Genomic DNA, 21,128 nt, shown 5'->3' with positions numbered 1-21,128 from the left:
GTCAGTCGATCTTGACACAATCTTAAATAGAAAGAAACATTAACGCTGATAGCATTTCGTCAGTTGTTTCTTATTCAAAAGTTCAACTGACATCGCTTGCAACTCAACCAAGTGCTGAAAGTTCCGTTTTCAGAATATGCAGTACATTGTTCTCCGGGCGTCGGGCCGCTAAACGGTTGCGGAATTTCAGGAATTCTGTCGTACTGCTGCCGATCGTTTCCATGCATTTTGAAACTCTTTCAAGCATTATACCGCGCAACGGCTTGTCATTGTTCCGTTGGCGTTTCAGGAAGTAATAACCATGAAATATAGTTACGTGGGTGAGTGAGTTTCGTTTTACGCCGCTTTTTGCAATATCATGACATGGACACCAGGAGTGGCTTCACACATTATACCCGTGTGGGGAATCGAACCCGAGACTTCGGCGTGACGTGCGGCGCGTTAAGCTCTAGGCTACGGCACCTAACGTAAAGTTAATAAACTGATCCAGTCTCGTAGAATCCAAAAGTACGTATATTCAAAACGGCTACGTTTTGTGTCCGCTGTTAATCCTTAGGCACTTGGGCAAATGTATTTAATCTCGACATTTGATTTACTATGTGGGGATCGAACATGAGACTCCGGACTAAGTTAGAAGTCCTTACCAATACTTCTTAATAAAGGGTAGCGGGTGGTTACAATGGAAGTCCTGGGGGTGATATTTAACTGAAATGTTCACGCTCTTCAAGATTATTTCTGAAAGAAAAAAAAGACACTATCGTGTGAAGCCCATTTCTGGCGTCAGCGCCGTGATATTGATAGAATGCTGCTAAACGTAAAGCTCACTCACTCACTCACTCACCACCCGTCCATCTGTCCTTGGGGCGTATAATCTAAAACTACAAACCAAGGCTTGTGAACATATAACAATAAATTTGTCGTAAAATGCGAAGACTATACCGACAGCTATTAAATTTATTGCTCCTCTAAGTGAGTCTAGTTTTACGCCGCTCTCAGCAATTTAAGCAACAACACGTCGGGGGACACCAGAAAATGGGTTTGGTCATAATGTGTTAAAACGGTCTCTACGTAGAAGAAAGTGAATGATGGAGTATGGTTTTACGCCGCTTTTAGCATCATTTCAGCAAAATGAGGACAACAGAAACTGACTTCACACATTTCTACCCAGGTTACAAGAAAATTATTGGTCTTCGAGTAGTTGAGACATGTGGTCGAGATCTGCTTGGAAACACAAAACACTAACCCGGAAATTTCTCAAAATACCTCTGCCATAACTATTTGACTCGAAATACTTTGAATACGAATGTCAGCGGCATTTATGTTTGAATAACAATGATGATGTTTTGTTTTCTAGCCTCGTTCCTTCTCCTCGCTCAGGGTGTGTCGGGAGCGTGTGAAGATACCGTGAATGTATGTGGAAACACGATGTTTGCCGAGATCGACGCCGCTTCCGGTGACAATACAGCTATCTGCGCGTAAGCATTTAACATCATGAATGAGGTCTCTCTGGCTTCTGCCGTGTCTTGAGGTTTTCCTTGACCCACCTAAAGGACAGTCATAATTTATGGCTAGGGGAGTGATGACTTTTTGAAGGGAGGGTTTCTCAATTTGTTCTCGGGAGGTAGGGGAGGACATCAATTTCGTACTTAAAAATATATTGAGAGATCAGGAAAATCCATAAGTTCCTTTATTAATTTCCAGTTTTCATCACCTCAACGATATTTAATGCTGGTGATAAAAACTTTGTAATATTTAAGAAACGCTTGGATTTTCCTCTGACCCTTCAACTGTTTCTTTCAGTGTATGTATTTTCGTTGTGTACACAGACAAAAATATTTATAAAATGGCCGTGTATTTAATAAGGTTGTGATTTGTACTTAGAAACTGTCTTGTCTTTCGGCAATTGTGTTTGGCCAAGTAGCGTTTTAAATCCTGTTTTAATAACTGGTTAATGCAACATTCAAGTGTACGCTGTTTCTGATCTGCAGTTCTGTTTTTTGCAATGTGAACGTCTGGCCAAACGAACGTAGAAGAAAGGTTATAGCTAAAGTGGTACAATGATGAAGATCCGGGTAGAATTGATCTTCAGCTACCGGAGCTTGTTGTAAAAGGCGACTAACGGAATCGGATGGTCAAGCTCGTTGACATGGTTGACTCGTGTCATCGTATCCAAATTACGTAGACCCATCTCATGATGTTAATCACTGGATTGTCTGGTCCAAACTCGATTATTTACAGACCGCCGCCATATGGCTGGAATATTTCTGAGGGCGGTGTTAAATAACAAACCAGACCAAATCAAACGTAAAAAATACGTTATCATATCTTCATTTTGGTACCATATAATTATTGTTTTATGGCATGATATAAATAATAGATAATGATACTTTTACCTACATATTGAGAGGGAAATCGAGCAACAAACCAACCAACCAACCACACCCAAGAAATGCTAAATCCATGGCAATGTGTATTCAAGACGGGTATCAGAGGTTTGGTTTGGGCGGTAGGTGTCGTGTTTTGGCTACTGTGTTCGGTCAATGAACGTTCTGGAAACGGCGGTTTATGTACAGTTAGAACTGCTCGATGTATTAGAACTAGTACGGTTTATTGATAGCGTGATTACAGAATATGTTAAAGTGATTTAAAAAGACATGTAGATATAATATATGTAGAAACAGTGACAAGTAAAAGTGCCAGATAATCGCTTAGGTAATCCCCATGTCGCACTTCGTAGATTTAGCCCTCCCTAAACCATTCCTGTTGGAAACAGTAGCGAGAGGTAGATACGTGGCTTACGTTGTATGCGTAACCTAAGTTGTATTCGTAGTGTTGGCAATGTAGGTAGCGTAGGCTGTGTACGTAATATAGGTTGTATACGTAGCGTAGGTTGTATGCGTAAGGTAGGTTCTATTCGTAGTGTAGTCATTTTACGTTGATTAGATGGTATACGTGGAGTAGGGTGTACAGTAGGACCTTTATTGTCGAAACGTTCGTATCCCTAAGAATTCTTAACTTTGGTTGTAACCAGTGTGTTAAGAATGGGCTTAAGAACGTTTGGAGAATAGCTAGACTGGTATAGTATGCGTAATGTGTGAAGCCATAATGCTGGATTCACACCTGGCGTGACAATGTGTTTCAATAGTAGTATCCGAACTAGGATCTATTTATGATAATGTAAAGTGGGAACCATCAAATGGTTTGCATTTTCTAATTACCCCATGAATGCAGAATGTCAGGGACGTCGGGCAGGTATTCAGCGATATAGCCACTAGACGGGACGCGTGCTAGATTCTAGTGAACATACGATAAGGTAACGCTTCTCTACCGATAGGGCAGTGGACAAGGCGCTTGGTTGTGTGGCAACGGAAACAGCTAACTGCGACCTTCTGGAAAAGGCAGACATCGTCGCTGCCATGAACGACATCATCGGCGTCTACAAAGCTGACCCGTATAACTGCACACTATGTAAGTCACGTTCTGCTGCTTACTAGAGTGAATGAGTGAGTTTATTTTTACGCCGCACTCAGCAACATTCCAGCTATATGGCGAAGATCTGTAAATAATCGAATCTGGAACAGACAATCCGGTGATCAACAGCATGCGCATCGATCGGCGAAACTGGGAACCGGCATGTGTCAATCAAGTCAGTGAGCCTGACAACTCGATCCCGTTAGTCGCCACTTAGAATAAGCATGGATTACTGAAGATCAGTTTTCTAACCCAGACCTTCACGATGTGACTTACTAGACTTGGTGGAGACGATAGTGAGTGTGTGGGTTTTCGCCGTCGTAAGCAATATTCCAGAAACATCATGGCTGGAGACACCACAAATGGACTTTTTGGAATCGAACCATGGGTCTTCGCCGTGACGAGCTAACGCGTTAACCACTAGGGTATCCCATAGCCCCTGATGGTAATGAACCATAATGTGTTACAGAGTATCCTGCATGTGACTGAGTGAGTTTAGTTTTACGCCGCACTCATTGTGCCCATGTGGGGAATCGAACCATGGGTCTTCGACGTGGTTCGAAACAATAAATGTATACACATATTACTTTTCGTGACTACGATCTGCGAATGTTTCTTCAAGTTTCCCCAAATCGCTCCAAAAGATTGCGGGGTGGCCTAATGGTTAAATCGTCAGCTCGTCGCGTTGAAGACCCGGGTTCGATTCCCATCACGGGTACAACGTCCGAAATCTGGATTGCTGGATTACTGCTTAAAGCAGTGTAAACCCATAATCACTCACCCATCGATGTAAAGATTATTTTAATTCATTTTGCCCTATCTGCATTAAACAGTAGAAGTAAACACACGCGCAGATGCAGAATCCGAGTTAGAACTGATCTATAGTAATCCAAGCTTGTTGTACGACGCTGCTGACAGTCGGGTGGTCAGACTCTCCAAATACGTTTTCATGCATGTCATCATATCCAAATCACGTTGGTCGATGTTGATGCCCGTCATCGTATTCAAATTACGTAGACCGATGACCATGATATCAATCACTTGATTGTCTGGACCACTTTGTATTATTTACAGACAGACGTCACATAACACAAGTATTGTATAGTATGGTGTTCAACAAAAAAAAAATATGCTTACACAAATCGATGTGACAATTTCAGCCAACTCTAACAACGCCGCCTTCAATGACCCTTGTGGTGACGCCCTCTCCTACTGCCTCAACATCTACTATGAAGCGCAGTTCACGCCGACAACAACGGGGTCTTGTCAGTAAGTTGATGCAAGAGAACATGCAGCTACTGCAACATAAAATAAAGTTAGCGACGGTTACACTGAAAGTTGGAAACAAAACGTGCGAGAATCCTATTATCTTAAAGTATTAGTTTGAATGAGAATCGAACTGAAGTCTAAGGCGTAACAAGTGCACACACTGCCCACTGGACTAACGTGTCCGAACCTTATTATGCTACTTGAAGTAATGAGGAGTGGGGTAGCCTAGTGGTTGAAGCGTTCGCTTGTCACTCCGAAGACTAAGGTTCGATTCCCCACATGGGTACAGACCCGTGAAGGTCCCGGGGTAGAATAGGCCTTCAGCAACCCATGCTTGCCATAAAAGGCGACTCAGCTTGTCGTAAGAGGCGACTAACGGGATCGGGTGGTCAGGCTCGCTGACTTGGTTGACGCGTGTCATCGGTTCCCAATTGCGCAGATCGATGCTCATGTTGTTGATCACTGGATTGTCTGGTCCAGACTCGATTATTTACAGACCGCCGCCATATAGCTGTAATATTGCTGAGTGCGGCGTAAAACTAAACTCACTCACTCACTCACATGGGTACAATGTGTGAAGCTCATTTCTGGTGTCCCCGATCGTATAATTGTTTGAATATTGCTGAAAGCAGCGTAAAACTAAACTCTCTCACTTCAAGTTGCACTTACTCAACTCAAAGGGAACGGATCTGGACGATGAAGGATCATAAAACAAATGATCTCGGATTCGAACCCAGTACCAGTGAATCCATGCTCCTATGTCCAGTCACTTACTGAAACCCTTCAGTTTTTATCTGCTGATAATCATAACACTAAACTGTTGTACTTGTACTTCTAATTGTACTCTTACTTGTACCCTTATTGTATTTGTTTGTAGGGAGTTTGACCGGTACCTGCTTTGCCTTGAAACCAACACAACGGCATGCGACGCCAGCTCTCAGACGTTGATAACACAGACGAAGTCCGACACCGTCACAACGATGAACACAGACCCCTACTTCTGCTCTGAGAGTGAGTCGACAAGTCATGACTTAGTAACCGTGAACAGTCGGCTTAGATCAGGCTTAGAACAAGCTTAGAACTGGTCTTCAGGAACCGGTGTTTGTCAAGATGGGCGAATACCGGGATCGGGTGGCCAGGCTCGCTAGGGCTGTCGGTATTGACTACCAGTCGATTACGGTGTGAAGGATATGACTGTGATGTTTCTGAAGACGGTAGACGCACACAGACGTATATGTTACCCTTATAAGCAGAATTAGTTCAATTATTATTTGTAACCTTGTATCTTGGAGGTAAGAAATATATTGATTCAAAGTGAAACAGTTTTTGGTACTGTGAAATTTTATCATCAAACAGAAGCCTTGCCGCCGGATATTACTTCACCTTCACTATATTGCCTCTGTTTCATGTACGCATGCCAGTGTTTGGCAAGACAACAGGCAAGACAAAATCTGACTACCTGATGATGCCTTATATTCAATGTGACTGTGATACAAGATCTGAATAGGGTCTTTTTATTCCAGGAGACACATACGACATTGCTGGGTGTGAATCTGGGTTCAATGACTGTGTCAACCCTTTGAGTGCCATCAGCCAAAGCACAACCGCGACTTCCAACCAAGTCTGTAGGTAGGTGCAGAGTACACCGGGGTTCAATCATGGTCAAATACAAATATAGTCAACCATACAATATGAAGGATCCTGTGTCCAAAATTGATGAGTCAGCATCTTCAACGATACCTCAGAAGATGAGATGGTAATGCGGGGCTTTACCTCACTCAAAAACATGGAGGTGCCTGGGACACCTAATTGTTAGTTTAAGGGTCCTTGCAGGCAGTGTTAGGAGTGAGTGAGTTTAGTTTTACTCCGCACTCAGCAATATTCCAGCTATATGGCGGCAGTCTGTAAATAATCACCTCTGACAATCCAGTGATCAACAACATGAGCATCGATCTGCGCAATTGGGAACTGAAGAGATATGTCAACCAAGTCCGAGACCCTGACCATCCGATCCCGTTAGTCGCCTATTACGACAAACATGGTCGCCCTTTATGGCAAGCATTGGTTGCTGAAGGCCCATTCAACCCCTTCTCGGGTCGGCAGTGTTAGGGTCCTGTGAAGTGACGGTGTAGATAACTGTATGTTATGGTAATATTTCCAGTGTCTTGAATGATACATTGATCATGTGGACTGATGGATGAATTCATGCGTCTAACTGCTCCGAAACACACAACCAAACACTTAGCAAAGTCATGGATGTGTTGGGGGTACCTGGTAATTTAGTGTAGTTGTTAGAAACGATTCATCATCATCATCATCATCATCATCATCATCATCATCATCATCTCGGCGTCGTCATGAAGTTCCCTCATCCTCGTAAAATATCCGCTAATATCCATACTCTATTAATGTAATCTTCCAGATTAGCAGATATACATCCCAGTTGCGAATCCTAAGACTGGATTAGATCCATGCTCTTGATCACTAGATTGTCTGGTCCATACTCAGTTATTTACAGACCATCGCCATATCGCTAGAAAATTGCTGAGTGCGGTGTTAAACAACAACAAAAAAAAACAAATATATTTTCGAAGTATACTCATTTTGGCATTTAGGCCTTCTTAACACTAACCGTCTTGAAATCTCCATGGTAAAAGCATATAGAGAATCTTACCAAAGTGTCTACTTATGTCAAATATATCAAAACGAGTTGATAAAGTAACAAGTATCCGAGGCTTGCCGAGGACATTTTTACCTTTATCAACGAGTGTTGATATAATTTTTGTAACTGGACATAAGAGTGAGATTCTATTTATCATCCAAAATCATTCTTCGTTAGTTTTCAATGAAAATTGTACATCTCACACGCCACAGTACTGGCCTCAGATTTTCAGTGCAACGGTGTCATAGTATTGCGACGTCATCAAGTTCATGACGTCATAGCATTGTCAGGGCATTGTGCAAAATCTGCTGCCAAAGCGACATCTGCTAGGAGATATCGTCTGATCTCACCCAAGTGATACCTCCTGTGGAACACAGTTTGGGATGATAAGATAAGTTTTTAGAATATAAAAAAAATACATTATTTTCGTGTTGTGTGTTAAACAATCAAAATAGATGTAGAATTATATGTAGTCACGAGGGATGGGCCTTTTCTGCCTTTCCCCCCTGGGACCGAAAGCCTAATTCATTACTTGTATTCAAGTTTTCCTCACCGCAAATAGCCCTGAACTTTTCAGTAAAGCCTTTTCACGCTTCACACAACATACATAGATACTTACACTCACCTGATAAATCCGACGTTGCTGAGTTCGCACATCGGTCCATGCTATTCAACGAAGTATTTACCATGAGTCCCATGTACATGCGGTGACCGAGGTCACACAGTAAATTAGGAAAAAAACACATGCTACGTGTAAACACCACCGTTGCCATGTCAACGTAGTGTTCATGACGGAATGTGACGTGGGAGATTTTGGAATCCGAATGAAGTTTTATAATCATAATAATAACTATAATTAAGAATATTTATAACGTGCCCTCCCAGGCATCACATCCTGCTTAAAGCGCACAAAGGATGATCAAAGGGCACAACCTCATTACTGTTACCCCGAATAACCCAGGCTGACTGTGAGACGTTAGAAGGGTAATAGTCCCACCGGGTACCCATTTTATGTTGCCTGAACAGAGGTAACTGTGAATAGACTCACTTGCCTAAGGTGAGATCAAATGTACCAAGTGCTTCATTGTGAGGCAAGGCCTAGAACTCCCTGGCGTGAGGCTGCTAAACACGGTCACCCATCCAATGACTCTCCGCGCTCATCGCTGCTTAGCACACAACTTTGTTGTTTGTGACATTGCCAGAGCACAATCGTGGTAACATGTTGTCGTAAGTCTTCATCAAAGATTATACCGACTGGGTGAGATATAGGTTTACTCCGCTGGATGCTGAAGATGGCTTGTGACGTATGCATTCATAGGATCTGACTGTGCGAAAATTGCGATAGCGCGGAATTACAGTTACCGACGACAATCCAATTACACAGACATGTACAATATTAAATTTCCTACCTGTGCGTGTGAATTCATGGGCAACTACTGAAGTGATTGCGAAAACCGGCTTTATGGACACCGACATTTTGTGTTCGATGTTAAAAGACAATAAATACTAGTATTCACATTTCATCACCGAAACATGAAAGCGGTGTACGACGGTGTTTTATTCGACATTTTACAAACAAAATACTGCCTGATATTTCAACGATCAATCGGTTTTGTATGCTTGTATAACGTTATACATGCAATACATATAACGGTCTGTCAAAAATGATGAAGGTTCATTTTGCTCTATGACGTCATATACGAAGACAGGGAGGTTGGACTCAAAATGGCGCATAACTCGTCCATCTTTGCGTTGAATATTGCTCCGTGTGACGTGCATGCAAGTCTATGTCTGTTTCACTAGTCCAGGATTCTGACCCACAAAGTGTTCGTAAAGTTACGACCTGTCGTAACTCTACAGTTTATCAAAGGCGTACAAATGTAGCACTACAAACGCTTTGTGGATCGGAACCCAGACTAGTTGTATCGTTTCCTTGCCTACTGAGATCAACTGCCTCATTAAACACCTATATCACTCCCTACAAGCCACTCAAGTCCTTGTTTTATTCCCAAAATGTCTAGCGTAAGGCAAGGTAACGACACGTACCATCGAGCGACGTCTGCTGGTATAACGCGGCCGGGAACCGAACGCGGCCTGGAATCGATCCAACTGAAACCTATCATAGTGAACAATCATATCGACAACGGTCATCGGTGGTTCTGTTGTAACGGCAACCCAAAATGACGAAAAAAAATCAAATACCTGAAACAAACTGAAAGTGGAGGATAGCGGAAAACCAGTGGAACTCTTATGACTCTGGGTAATTGAAACTCACTGGAAACTTACGGGAATCTGGGTAAGTGAAACTCACTGGAGCCTTACAGGAATCTGGGTAACTGAAACGCACTGGAGCCTTCCTGGGTTGAGAATAATAGGACAATTTCCGTTTTCTGGAAACGTGAAGGAAATGTAGAGAACCTAACTGAAACTTAAGTTTCCATTTTGTTTCAGTTTGTTTTTCGGTGTGTGAAGGGGTTTAAAACTGGTAACATATAGGTACCACGTTGAAAAGAACACTGAGATCTTACCCACTAAGAAGACCATCGTGAAAGTTCGTTTCCATCTTTGATTTTCGAGATAGTTGCACTAAACACAGCGTTCGAAGAGTCTCCTACAAACGCTGCGTTTTATTCGCCCCGCGATGCGACACAGGAACAAGGAACAGAAACTAAAAAGGAATGAAAAAATGCTCAAGTGCTTCATAAGTGATCGAACCGTGTATGTTGTTTGCCGTATGTGTCACTCATATAGACGGAAAAAAACATACATTTCATTTAAAAAACGTGCTATATTATTTCAAAATAACAAAAAATAGTTGGATTCAAACTCGAGTTCCCTGATTTAAATGTGACCGCTCGAACCAACCTGTCACCCTTTAACCTTCTACAGACCCATCAGCTAAAGCCTTTGACGTTATTACATTTGCATTATTTATAACCTTGAGTATACTGTCCCAGACCGACTGGAGGACAAATATTTTCAAATTCTAATTTTCAAGGGCGAATTTTAGAAACGCCTCTTAATTGTAATTCTATGCGTGTATAGAACAACGGCCAAAGGGTCAGTGTTATTTGTAGTTGGGCGCTGTGTCAACATCGCTGAAATGAAAAACACGATACACAGTTGTCAGTCATGGCCGGAACCGCATTAACATAGAAAGAACCGTTACTGCCGCCTGCAAATGGGAATACGAGTGAAACCAACGCGACTAATTGTGATTCTGTTGCATGCGTAGTTTTAACCGTATTTGCATTTCAGTGCGATTCGAATATGGTGCAACGCACTTGGGAATATTTTACATGAATACACGTGTCACTGTTGGAGTTATGGCCTTTGTTGTGGCTGGAGCCACTGGTCTAAGATTGCCGTCAAACTGGGTTTATTGAAATATATATCTTAATATACCGCGACATACTGTGACGCCGTAACATACAGTGGCATATCTTAACATACAGCGATATACCTTAACACACCGTTATATACCTGAAACGCCTCTCGGAACCCGGAAAATGAACTAAATTAAGATATTAAGATCTGTATTAAGTGTATTAAGATACACACCGTAACATACTGTAACACACCGTCACATATCGTGGCATATCTTAACATACCGTGACATACCTTAACACACAGCAACATACCTTTACATACTGTGACATATTTTATCATACCGTATCATACCTTAACATACAGCGATATACCTTAACACACCGTTATATACCTGAAACGCCTCTCGGAACCCGGAAAATGAACTAAATTAAGATATTAAGATCTGTATTAAGTGTATTAAGATACACACCGTAACATACTGTAACACACCGTCACATATCGTGGCATATCTTAACATACCGTGACATACCTTAACACACAGCAACATACCTTTACATACTGTGACATATTTTATCATACCGTATCATACCTTAACATACAGCGATATACCTTAACACACCGTTATATACCTGAAACGCCTCTCGGAACCCGGAAAATGAACTCAATTAAGATATTAAGATCTTTTTGTCCGCTGAAATGCGACATCAACAGCGACAGCAACAGCAACAGCAACATCGGAAAGGCTGTCCACGTCATCGAACCAAGAAAACGCCAGTGAAAGGTAGTCACGATGCGATCAGCTATCTAACGAAAATATAGAAGCGGCGTAGGATAGCCGAGTAGATATAACGGTCGCGTCTAAGTCCTGGGTTTCATTTTCAACATAAGCACAGTGCCTGAAGCTCATTTCTAGTGCTTCCGCTGGGTGAAATTGCTAAAAAGGGGCGTAAAACCCATCTCATTCACTTACGCAGAAATAACATGATTTGTTCCTAATTCATAACTAATTTAGAAAACATGTTTTTAGAGATTATACCTCTCCATTCATTCCTCATACATGTAATGACTGAGAGAGTTTAGTTTACGTCGCTCTTAGCAGCATGCACCAGAAATGGGCTTCACACATTGTACCCATATGGGGAATCGAACCCCGGGGTCATGTGCGCGACAAGTGAAAACTCTGACCTCTTGTGTTCAAGAAGGTACGCGTCAATATTTATGTTTTCAGTGAGATCACAGTGTTTACCAACTGCGTAACGGCCAACAACGCCAGGTGCAGCCCACGACTCCAACAACAGTACACCGGCAACGCCGTCAACCTCACCGTCGCCTTTCAAGGAGACCCATACTACTGCGGCGTTGGTGAGTACGACTCGGGTGGCCTTATGGCAGGAGATTGTGGTAAACACTGGTATCTCTGAGATGTTTATGCCCGTTTTCTTAGTTAATGTGAAAAGTCGTAATGAAGAAAGTTTAAAATATAGGACACTGGTTCATGTGCTTTGAAACGGAGTTGGAGTAGCCTAGCGGTTAAACCATTCGCGTGTGACGCCGAAAACCCAGGTTTAATTCCCCATATTGGAACAATCGGTGAAGTCCATTTCTGGTGTCCCCCGCCGAGATGTTGATTGAATGTTGCTAAAAGCGGCGTTGCACTAAACTCACCTGCCGTGGATAGAGAATATGAGTGCTTTAATCTGCTGCTCGCGGGTTGAGAGACCCTTAAAGTCAAAACCTCCTTATTGCAGCCAACCCGTGTCTGGAGGCGTTCAAGGGGTGTAACGCCTCGGAGAATGAGAGACTGCCGGCTGCTGGATGCGAGTGAGTAAATGTCAAAATGACAAACACATTTGTCACAGAAGCATGTTGTTGTTGTTGTTAATGTCGACGGTGTCACTGTCGTTGTCGTCTTTGCTGATGTATTCGGGACAAGCAGTTCAGTGCTAGTATTGGTTGCAAATGTCGACTGCTCACCCACAGTGCAGATTAACGTGTGCACACCTGCGCACGTTCTCGCGTGTGCGTGATTTCTTACAAAAGGCTGTTGCATGTACATGTATGCGTGTGCGTGTGTGCGTGCGTGCGTGCGTGCATGAATGTGAACAGAAAGCATGTGTGAACAGAAAGCATTTCCATCATTACATATATTCAGAGGTTCAAAATCCCATCGCCCGGGACAAGTCAGTTTTCATTTCGGGCAATCAAATAATGGTATCTTACTTGTCCGTGGACTGCAAGGTAATTCAAACTGCAAATAAACTTTGATTTTACTTCATATCTGCTCATACTGTAGCTATTAGATTTCGCAATGATACTCAAGTAGAGCTAACGTTCTTTTAGATTTGTCACCCTTCGATAAATAGTCCAGTAAACATTAACATGAAACATTGTGTCATAAAATCAGGGCATTTAGAAACTTAGTCAGGACATGCTGATTTTTTTAAGTCACTTGCCCTGTGGCAAGTGTTTTTTTTGTTGTTTTTTTTAAAAAACAAAACAACAACAAACATCAGCCCCTGTTATAAACACATTCACCTAAATTAGACCTGTGAAGGTGCGGGTTAGAATTGATTGTCGTTAGAGGTGACTAACGGGATCGGATGATTATACTCGATGACTTGGTTGACACATTTCAGCATATCCCAGCTTCATTGATCGATGTTCGAGCAGTTGATCACTGGATTGCCTGGTCCAGATCTGATTACCTACAGACCGCCGATATATATGTGGAATATTCCTTAGTTTGGCGTTTAAAAAAACAAAAATAAAAAAAACGTGTATTTACTTTTACGCTCACACCCTGTTTTCAGCCTACTGGAGGTGTATGACGCCTGTTTAACTACTGTCAGCCCCATCTGCGACAGCGACAAACTGACGGAGACGACAACCGAGGTGAACACCCTCAGACAGCAGCTCACGTCGGACTTTGGATGTGAGTACATCTGGTAGCGGTCATTGTTCACCGTCGTGGACTCTAGGGTTGTAAATGAATACCATCTTGACATCCTGCTTCACAGGGGAGGAGGGCCCGAAGTAACGCAGGTCTTAACTGGTTACCAATTGGGTGAACTGCACGGATATGGTGCTGACAAACCTGGAACGACCTTCAGGATGAATCTGGGATTCGAACCTGTAATCACGAGTTCCTGGCACGCCTTATTGACAAGGTGCGGCGACATCACTTTACAGTTTATTATGTGATATTGGACTATATCAATGATACCATTATATACCACCAAAAGAAACCTAAATTGTTCTGTAAAATAGTGAGAATCGAACACAGTCCTATTTCGAGATAACTGGACGCCCTAACCGCCGTGCTATCTGCACATCGTGGTGTCAGCGATCTTCCATCCTAGCCTTAGGGACGGCCGGAGAAACAAGTAAGACAGAAGGTAAGACTGGCCTAGGACACAGGGCAAACATATAGAATGTGCTTAAGATGAAGGAACAAACTAAAGATGGGCACAAGGTAGAAGGGAAATGTGTAAGATGGGCACAAGGTAGAGAGAGTGAGTGAGTTTGGTTTTACGCGGCTTTTAGCAATATTCCAACGATATCACGGCGGGGGACACCAGAAAATGGGCCTCACACATAGTACCCATGTGGGGAATCGAACCCGGGTCTTCGGCGTGACGAGCGAACGCTTTAACCACTAGGCTACCCCACCGCCCCGGCGCAAGGTAGAAGGGAAATGTGTAAGATGGGCACAAGGTAGAAGGAAAATATGTAGGATGGGCACAAGGTAGAAGGGAAATGTGTAGGATGGGCACAAGGTAGATGGGAAATATGTGGGATGGGCACAAGGTAGAAGGGAAATCTGTAAGATGGGTAGAAGGGAAATATGTAGGACGTACTTTGGGCTGAAGGGAAATATGAAAGACGCGATAAAGACAGAATGGAAAATTTAATATGTAAGACGAATTCACAATAAAAGGGACATATGCAAGAAATGATTAGAAAATGATGTTAATAGTAGATCCAAGATCATTCGTCGGACCAGCCCAGTGTGCCTGATGTTACTGTGAGACAAACGTGATGATAGTGCCGACTTGTCACTTGAACCCGTCAAGCTGAATAGCGGTTCAGGCCATTTTACCGTAAGGGGCCGAGGGTATATACAGCGAGAAACTGCTGTGAAGCGTGTCAGTCTACCTTCGCTCTGGAATGAGTTCTATCTATTTGCTATTTTGCGGTCGACGATTTCCATATACAACCCAATACATTACAGGTTTTCTTGTGTGTGTTTTACGATACTGACATTGTAGGTAACCTCAGGTGTTTGTGAATGAATGTCCCGACCCCGTTTACCCAATTTAGAGAGCGATAAGTTTTAAACACCTGCAGAGTTTACTGCTCTTTTCACAGTCCACTTTACAAGATCCTAGCATACAAATGCTCGAGGAGACACACGACGCTTCCGAATCATTGAGTACAAAGTGATTTCTGTACGGACCACAAAGAAACGTGTACGCGAAGTTTTCAAACCTGTTCCCCCTTCGAGTAGGAAGTGGATCAGTCCACGGCATGCTTCCCCATCTATTTCACAAACAGGTCTTTTCGCGCACCTCATTCTATCGTTAATTGGTAAAGGTCGATATTTAACAGCAGAAGTTAATTAAGCAAAAGTCAGTACAATATAGCCAGTGTTTTCATGATGACAGTTAACAGCATTTGTTACCTTATTGCACACATAGGTGGGACAACAACAACAACTACTTCAGCTACTACATCCCCAGCTACTACAACAACAACGTCTACAGCGACAGCAACTGCAACTGCCACTACTGCTGCAGCAAATGGAGCTACCACCAGCCTGACTACCAACACTCTGAGCCAAGGGGACACCACCACGCCTAACTACGGTACTGGTATCTTGTTATCTCACCAAATACCAACTTCAGTACATACCATGTTTAAATAGAATTATATTTAGCGAAGATGAGAAAAAAGTTGCTATATTCAGTGAAAAGAGAGGGATTCCCCGTTGTGCATTCCCCTTTTCGGAATATTCCGAATTAGCAGGTTTCCGGATTATGGAATTATTTCCATAAGTCGTTTGATACATTGAGTGTCCAGAATGAGGGTTTCTGGACTACCGAGGTATAACTCAGGATTTTGCTTGAACGTGTCATGAAGTCGTGGTAAGCGAATGGGAGAAGGAATGAGTCAGCCGTAGCCTAATGGTTAAAGCGTTCGCTCATTACTCCGAAGACCCAGGTTCGATTCCCCACCTGGGTGCAATGTGTTAAGCCCATTTCCTGATGTCTCTAGCCTTGACATTGCTGGAATATCGCTGACAGCGGTGTAAAACTAGACTCACTCACGCAAAGGAAGTGATTTCAGTCAACTTAGGGCTTACGATGATGAAGTTCTAAAAGTTATTCTACACTCTAGTCACGCCGAATACACGAGTTCTATTTCCAATATTGTTTCAATCTGTAAAGCTCATTTCTGGTGTTCCCCGCCGTGATAGTGCTGGAATATTTCTAATAGTGGCGTGAAACCATATTCACTCACTCACTACAATTTCTTCTTTTCTGTTTTTAGACGGAGCAGCGTCCACAACGGTATCGTTCCTCCTGGGTGTTGTCACGTTGTCAGTGTCAGTGCTCTTCTCGTGAATCATGTGTTGCACGTGAATGACGTAATGACGATCAGCCTTAAACATGCTGTGATTTGCACGTCACTTTCACAAGTACAAGCATTCGCATTACGAATCAAGTGTGTGAAGCTCAGTACGACGCACATCCATGACTCCTGACCTGTTGAAATGGACTTGGGCCCCGAACGAGGATGATTTACGTGTTGTAGGTCGTCATTGAGGTGTAATTGCGTATTAGTTAGGAGTTGCCGGTCTCTCCCTCGCCTTGTAGCGACTCTCTCTCTCACAGTGAGCGAAATAGCTACTGGCCCACTAACCAGTAGTAAAAATAGAGTCGGACCAGTATATTTCCGCCCGACTGGCTAGTGAATTTTCATGGCGTCATTTTGTAAATATATCAGTTTATTCGACTTTGTAGGTTATAATACACTTTCAAATTAAGTTATTTGAACGTATCAGGCATATGTTTTCTTACTTGTTTGGGATGGTATCTTTCCTTTTTGTATTCCTTTGCTTAGTTTGTTTTTTTTTTATTCAGATTTCGGTCTAGTGAATTACATTGTTGGCTGGTAACTTTCAGGAATTGCAAAATTTGGAAACTATTTCGCACACTGCTTTCTCACAAAACAATATAAGATAAGGTAGTTAAAATGTAAATAGTTTCAAGACAAAGAATGTAAACATGTGGAAAAAGATTTCCGTACGTAGCGCCCGTTTTTTGATCATCCATGAGTTCGTAATTGCTGTGATGCACAATAACACAACCCTAACCAAATCCTTTAGGGTTTTTTACTTTCACTACAACATAAAATTACATTTTAACATTTCATGCGGGGTTACGGGAGGGACGCTTACTAAATATTGCCCGTGAACTCCATGCACTGCTTTCTTTCTTTTAGGACCCACGGAGCAGTTTCGTCCCTTTTTGACACAGTTATGTCCCTTAAGCTTGTTTGAGATATTGGTGTACCCGAAGCGATTCTCATTTACTGTGAATAGCCGCTTCAACATTGAAGGATCTCATTTTAAATGTCCCGGCGATTGAATAATGACAGCATTCTTTCCAGCTGTTGAAATTGCAAGGCAATACAAACTATACAGTTGAATACTGCATACATTAAGAAAACGCTACAAGGCTGATAATAGCGCCGAAACCCAGCAAACTTTGAGCCAAATATACTTTTATAACTTTAAAATCCTTTAAGATTTAAAACCCTTCCTCGTCATGTACACGTTTCTTGCCTGTATTAGCTATTTTCACACTCGTGACCATCTCGTGTTATTCTGGAACAAGCCGAATAGCATTTGTGACGATCTCGAGTTATTCCGGGACAAGACGAATACTGATCTCCTTGGAGGTTAGTTACGGAAAGGGGCGAGTGGTGACGAATGCCATTTTCAACCTCCATGAAACGTGACATAAACGGTGTGATTTTGTACATAAGCTGCAAATTTCTCAGTACTTATAATGAAATATATTGTGTCAAAATATTTCTTCTGATTATCATGTGATAATGGATGAAATCACTTCAAAGATAATATTAAAATGTTTGAATAGTTTGTATGTAGGTTCCTCATATCCATTCGACAAATGTAATATTGTACTTACGAAATATGAATCCCTGTGAACAAAAACTTACTTTGTACATAATATATTTGAAAATTATTTTGTCGCTTGATTACTACTAAATACTAAATTAAATCCTATCATGGGAACTTCCTATCATGTAGGTTCAAAACATTTTATTCTGTTTTGTATTTGTATATATTTAAAGTGTGAAACACCTAGAGAAGGAGCTTTAACTTTCTGAAAAATGTCTCATATTTTCCCCAGATAGTTTGTATTTTTATAGACACGTGTAATGTACATAGTTGGAATTGCTGTAATAAAATCGCTAGAATTGTGACGATGTGTTTGTATCGTTCCTACGTAAAATCTTCTTTGAGTGGCATTTTATAAGGTGCTAACTACAATACAGAACTTGCTTATAACGAACTGACAGGACTGTGGGTGCCTACAGTTGTAATAAAGCATAATGATTAGTGGTCATTTTGAGGTGAGGTGAAATGGGTTTTAATGACGTACGTGAGACTATTTCGCTGATATGACGACGCGCATAGTAGCTGCTTGTTCTGACTCAGACTTAATCCGGATTTATAGTGACAGCTGAGTGAGACACCATACCCGACTCTGTTAGTCATCTTAAACGAAAGCATGGGTGATCATTTGCCATCATGGTTATGAGTAAGAGGAGACCTACGGGATCGGTTAGTCAGGCTCGCTGACGTGGTTGGCACAGGTCATCGGTCCCCAACTGCGCAGATCGATGTTCATGCTGTTGATCACTGGATTGTCTGGTCCAGACTCGATTATTTACAGACCGCCGCAATATAGATGGAATATTGCTGAGTGTGGCATAAAACTAAATTCTCTCATTCGTAATGTGCAGTAGGCGCCGATGATGTCGTCCATGGTAACGATGATCAGCAACAGTGTTCATCTCAGTCACGCATTCAACCACCCTCATCCAGTAGCTCACTCCGAAAGGGCGGTAGGGTGGCCTGGTGGTTAAAGCGTCCGCTTGTCACGCGGAAGACCCGGGTTCGATTTCCCACCTGTGTACAATGTGTGAAGCCCATTTCTGGTGTCCCTTGCTGTGATATTACTGGAATATTGCTAAAAGCAGCGTAAAATTCGCCTGCCGAAGATAGAGGACAGTAGTACAATGTGCTTACGACTTCCTTGTGACGTCACTCACGAATCGTGAAAACTATTACATGGTCATAAATCAATAGGTAGTGACGAGAATGTTAAGAAGTTTCGCACTGATGGATTTATTCTAGCAAGAATGATTCGGACAAAATCTTTTCAATTCATACGTAGTACAATCCCATTTAAATCGTTATCATTTGCGCACTTCTATTGATGCTGCTGTATCAAAAACTGCACAGGTCTGGTGACTAAGAACAATATGTAGGCTATCTATATATCAAGTCCAGTGATCTGCACAATAAAGTGCTTCATATCACCTTCTACCATCAACCCATGGACACGCCGGGCCAGACGACTCTTTTACAGACACAGATGCAGATCACTCAAGATGCAGATCACTCAACAACTCAGAAATAACAGAGCTGAAGACCAATCTAATAACAATCCACACCATCCTGCGGCTGAGGTTTTCCGCCGAATTGTTCCTGCTGGGACTGAAAGTGGAATTCCCAGTTTGGTTAGCTAGTGGTTCCGGTTCCAGGTTACCTCCCAGATCAGTATCTGAGGATCTATGTCTCATGCCGCCTTCATTTCCAATGGCGTCTTGGTCTGGATTACGTCTGTCATAGTCATCATCCCCTGCATCATCTGCACCAGTTTTCAAAACCGCATCTTCCTCATTTCCCCCGAACCCATCTTCTTCATCTGTACCAAAATCATCTGGAGGTGCCGTGTCTTTATCACTGTTCAGTTTATTCTCCCCATTTGGTGGTACTTCCACATCGCCTGTGTTATTTGCAGCTGCTTTAGATTCTGGGGATTTGGCAACAACGCCATCACCCTTCCTCTTGCCTTGAGGCCATGATCCATCAATGCCCACAATCTCCTCTTTTCCTTCTTGTCTGAATCCATCTGTTCCTTCCCGCGTTGTACCTTCTCTCAAATCCACTTTCTTCTCCCTTCCTTCTTGCCCGAAGCTATCTGTTCCTTGCTGCATTGTACCTCCTCCCAAACCCCATGCCTTTTGCCATGAGGGATTTTTACTGCCTACAGTGTTGTCTTTGCCTGTCTTTACCTGGTCATTATGAGTTCTAGTTGGTTCACTGTTTCCACTATTGTTGACTTCATTTGTCGTCTTTGTTGCCTCATCTTCGTCGTCACCAGGCACAGACGCTGATCTGTCGTGTTTCTTAATCATTGGATATCTACGAGTTGATAACATAGACCCCCCTGGGGTTTTTGGAGATTTCCCTGTCGATCTTGGCAATTTGCTTACCAATCCATTCGATCCTGTAGGTTTACCTGAGCTTCCTGGAAATATCCCTGTCGGTCGTGTAGGTTTTGTAAACCTTCCTGAAGATATGTGTACCGAACCTGTAAATATCCCTGAAATTCTTGACGATCCTGGTGAAGGTCCTGGGGATCTCTCTGGCGTTCCTGGATATCTGCCTGCCAACCCCCCAGAAACCCCCGCCGTTCCTCGAAAACTAGATTGCCCCTTCCCCGTAGCCCCTGTAGTTTCAGCACCGTCAGTCATGCTTGCCTTCTTCGCCTCAGATGGTTCACCCCTTCTACTATCGGGACGCCTTGATTCTTCATAACTGTCGAAACGTTGAGTGACGGCCTTTCTTGCACTTTTATGTTTACACACGTCTGAAAACAAAAGACGCCATGAAGTCAATGTTTAAAAAACCATTTATCCAGAACAAGGCAGAACAGTCTTGGGACAGATATTAAAGCATATTTTCATCATGAAACATTTCCTCAGTGGCTTAGTTTTTCCAGGTTTAATGTTTTTGTAGTATTAATAAATATGGTGCCATTGCCTGTACGCTTGAGAATTTACTAAAGGGTTTAACCTGGATAACTGATGGGATTTTGAAGTGTTAACCCTTGACGAAACTGGACTGATCAACGTTAACTGGAGCTTTTACAATAAAGCAGTGGGACAAATATACCAAGTGAAGTGGTTATCTTTGATAGTGGCCAAATTTATATTTAACAACTCAAAACAAAAATCATGAAACGATAATATTCGCGTCAAACATGTTCGTCAGAGATACCTGGAGGACATTTCT

At 42.4% G+C, this 21,128-nt stretch overlaps 1 protein-coding gene across 1 annotated transcript; it reads left to right on the top strand.

Annotated features, from left to right (window-relative positions):
• Positions 1-301: 301 nt before the first annotated feature.
• LOC137260840 (mucin-22-like) lies at positions 302-18,242 on the top strand. The gene is made up of 11 exons (XM_067798399.1): positions 302-320; positions 1,355-1,475; positions 3,335-3,468; positions 4,632-4,740; positions 5,618-5,751; positions 6,264-6,369; positions 11,961-12,094; positions 12,481-12,553; positions 13,543-13,664; positions 15,430-15,597; positions 16,283-18,242. The coding sequence occupies exons 1-11, from the start codon at positions 302-304 to the stop codon at positions 16,354-16,356; spliced, it is 1,194 nt and encodes a 397-aa protein (XP_067654500.1). The 3' UTR covers positions 16,357-18,242.
• The last annotated feature ends 2,886 nt before the right edge of the window (positions 18,243-21,128 follow it).

The sequence above is a fragment of the Haliotis asinina genome, chromosome 14 (assembly GCF_037392515.1).
Source record: "Haliotis asinina isolate JCU_RB_2024 chromosome 14, JCU_Hal_asi_v2, whole genome shotgun sequence".
Classification (NCBI taxonomy): domain Eukaryota; kingdom Metazoa; phylum Mollusca; class Gastropoda; order Lepetellida; family Haliotidae; genus Haliotis; species Haliotis asinina.
This window is presented reverse-complemented; position numbering and strand designations above follow the sequence as displayed.

Excerpts from the sequence above, each read along its gene's own strand:
- LOC137260840 (XM_067798399.1), top strand. Across the intron at positions 5,752-6,263 it reads CCCCTACTTCTGCTCTGAGA|GAGACACATACGACATTGCT; the intron begins GTGAGTCGACAA and ends TTTTTATTCCAG. Across the intron at positions 6,370-11,960 it reads ACTTCCAACCAAGTCTGTAG|TGAGATCACAGTGTTTACCA; the intron begins GTAGGTGCAGAG and ends TTATGTTTTCAG.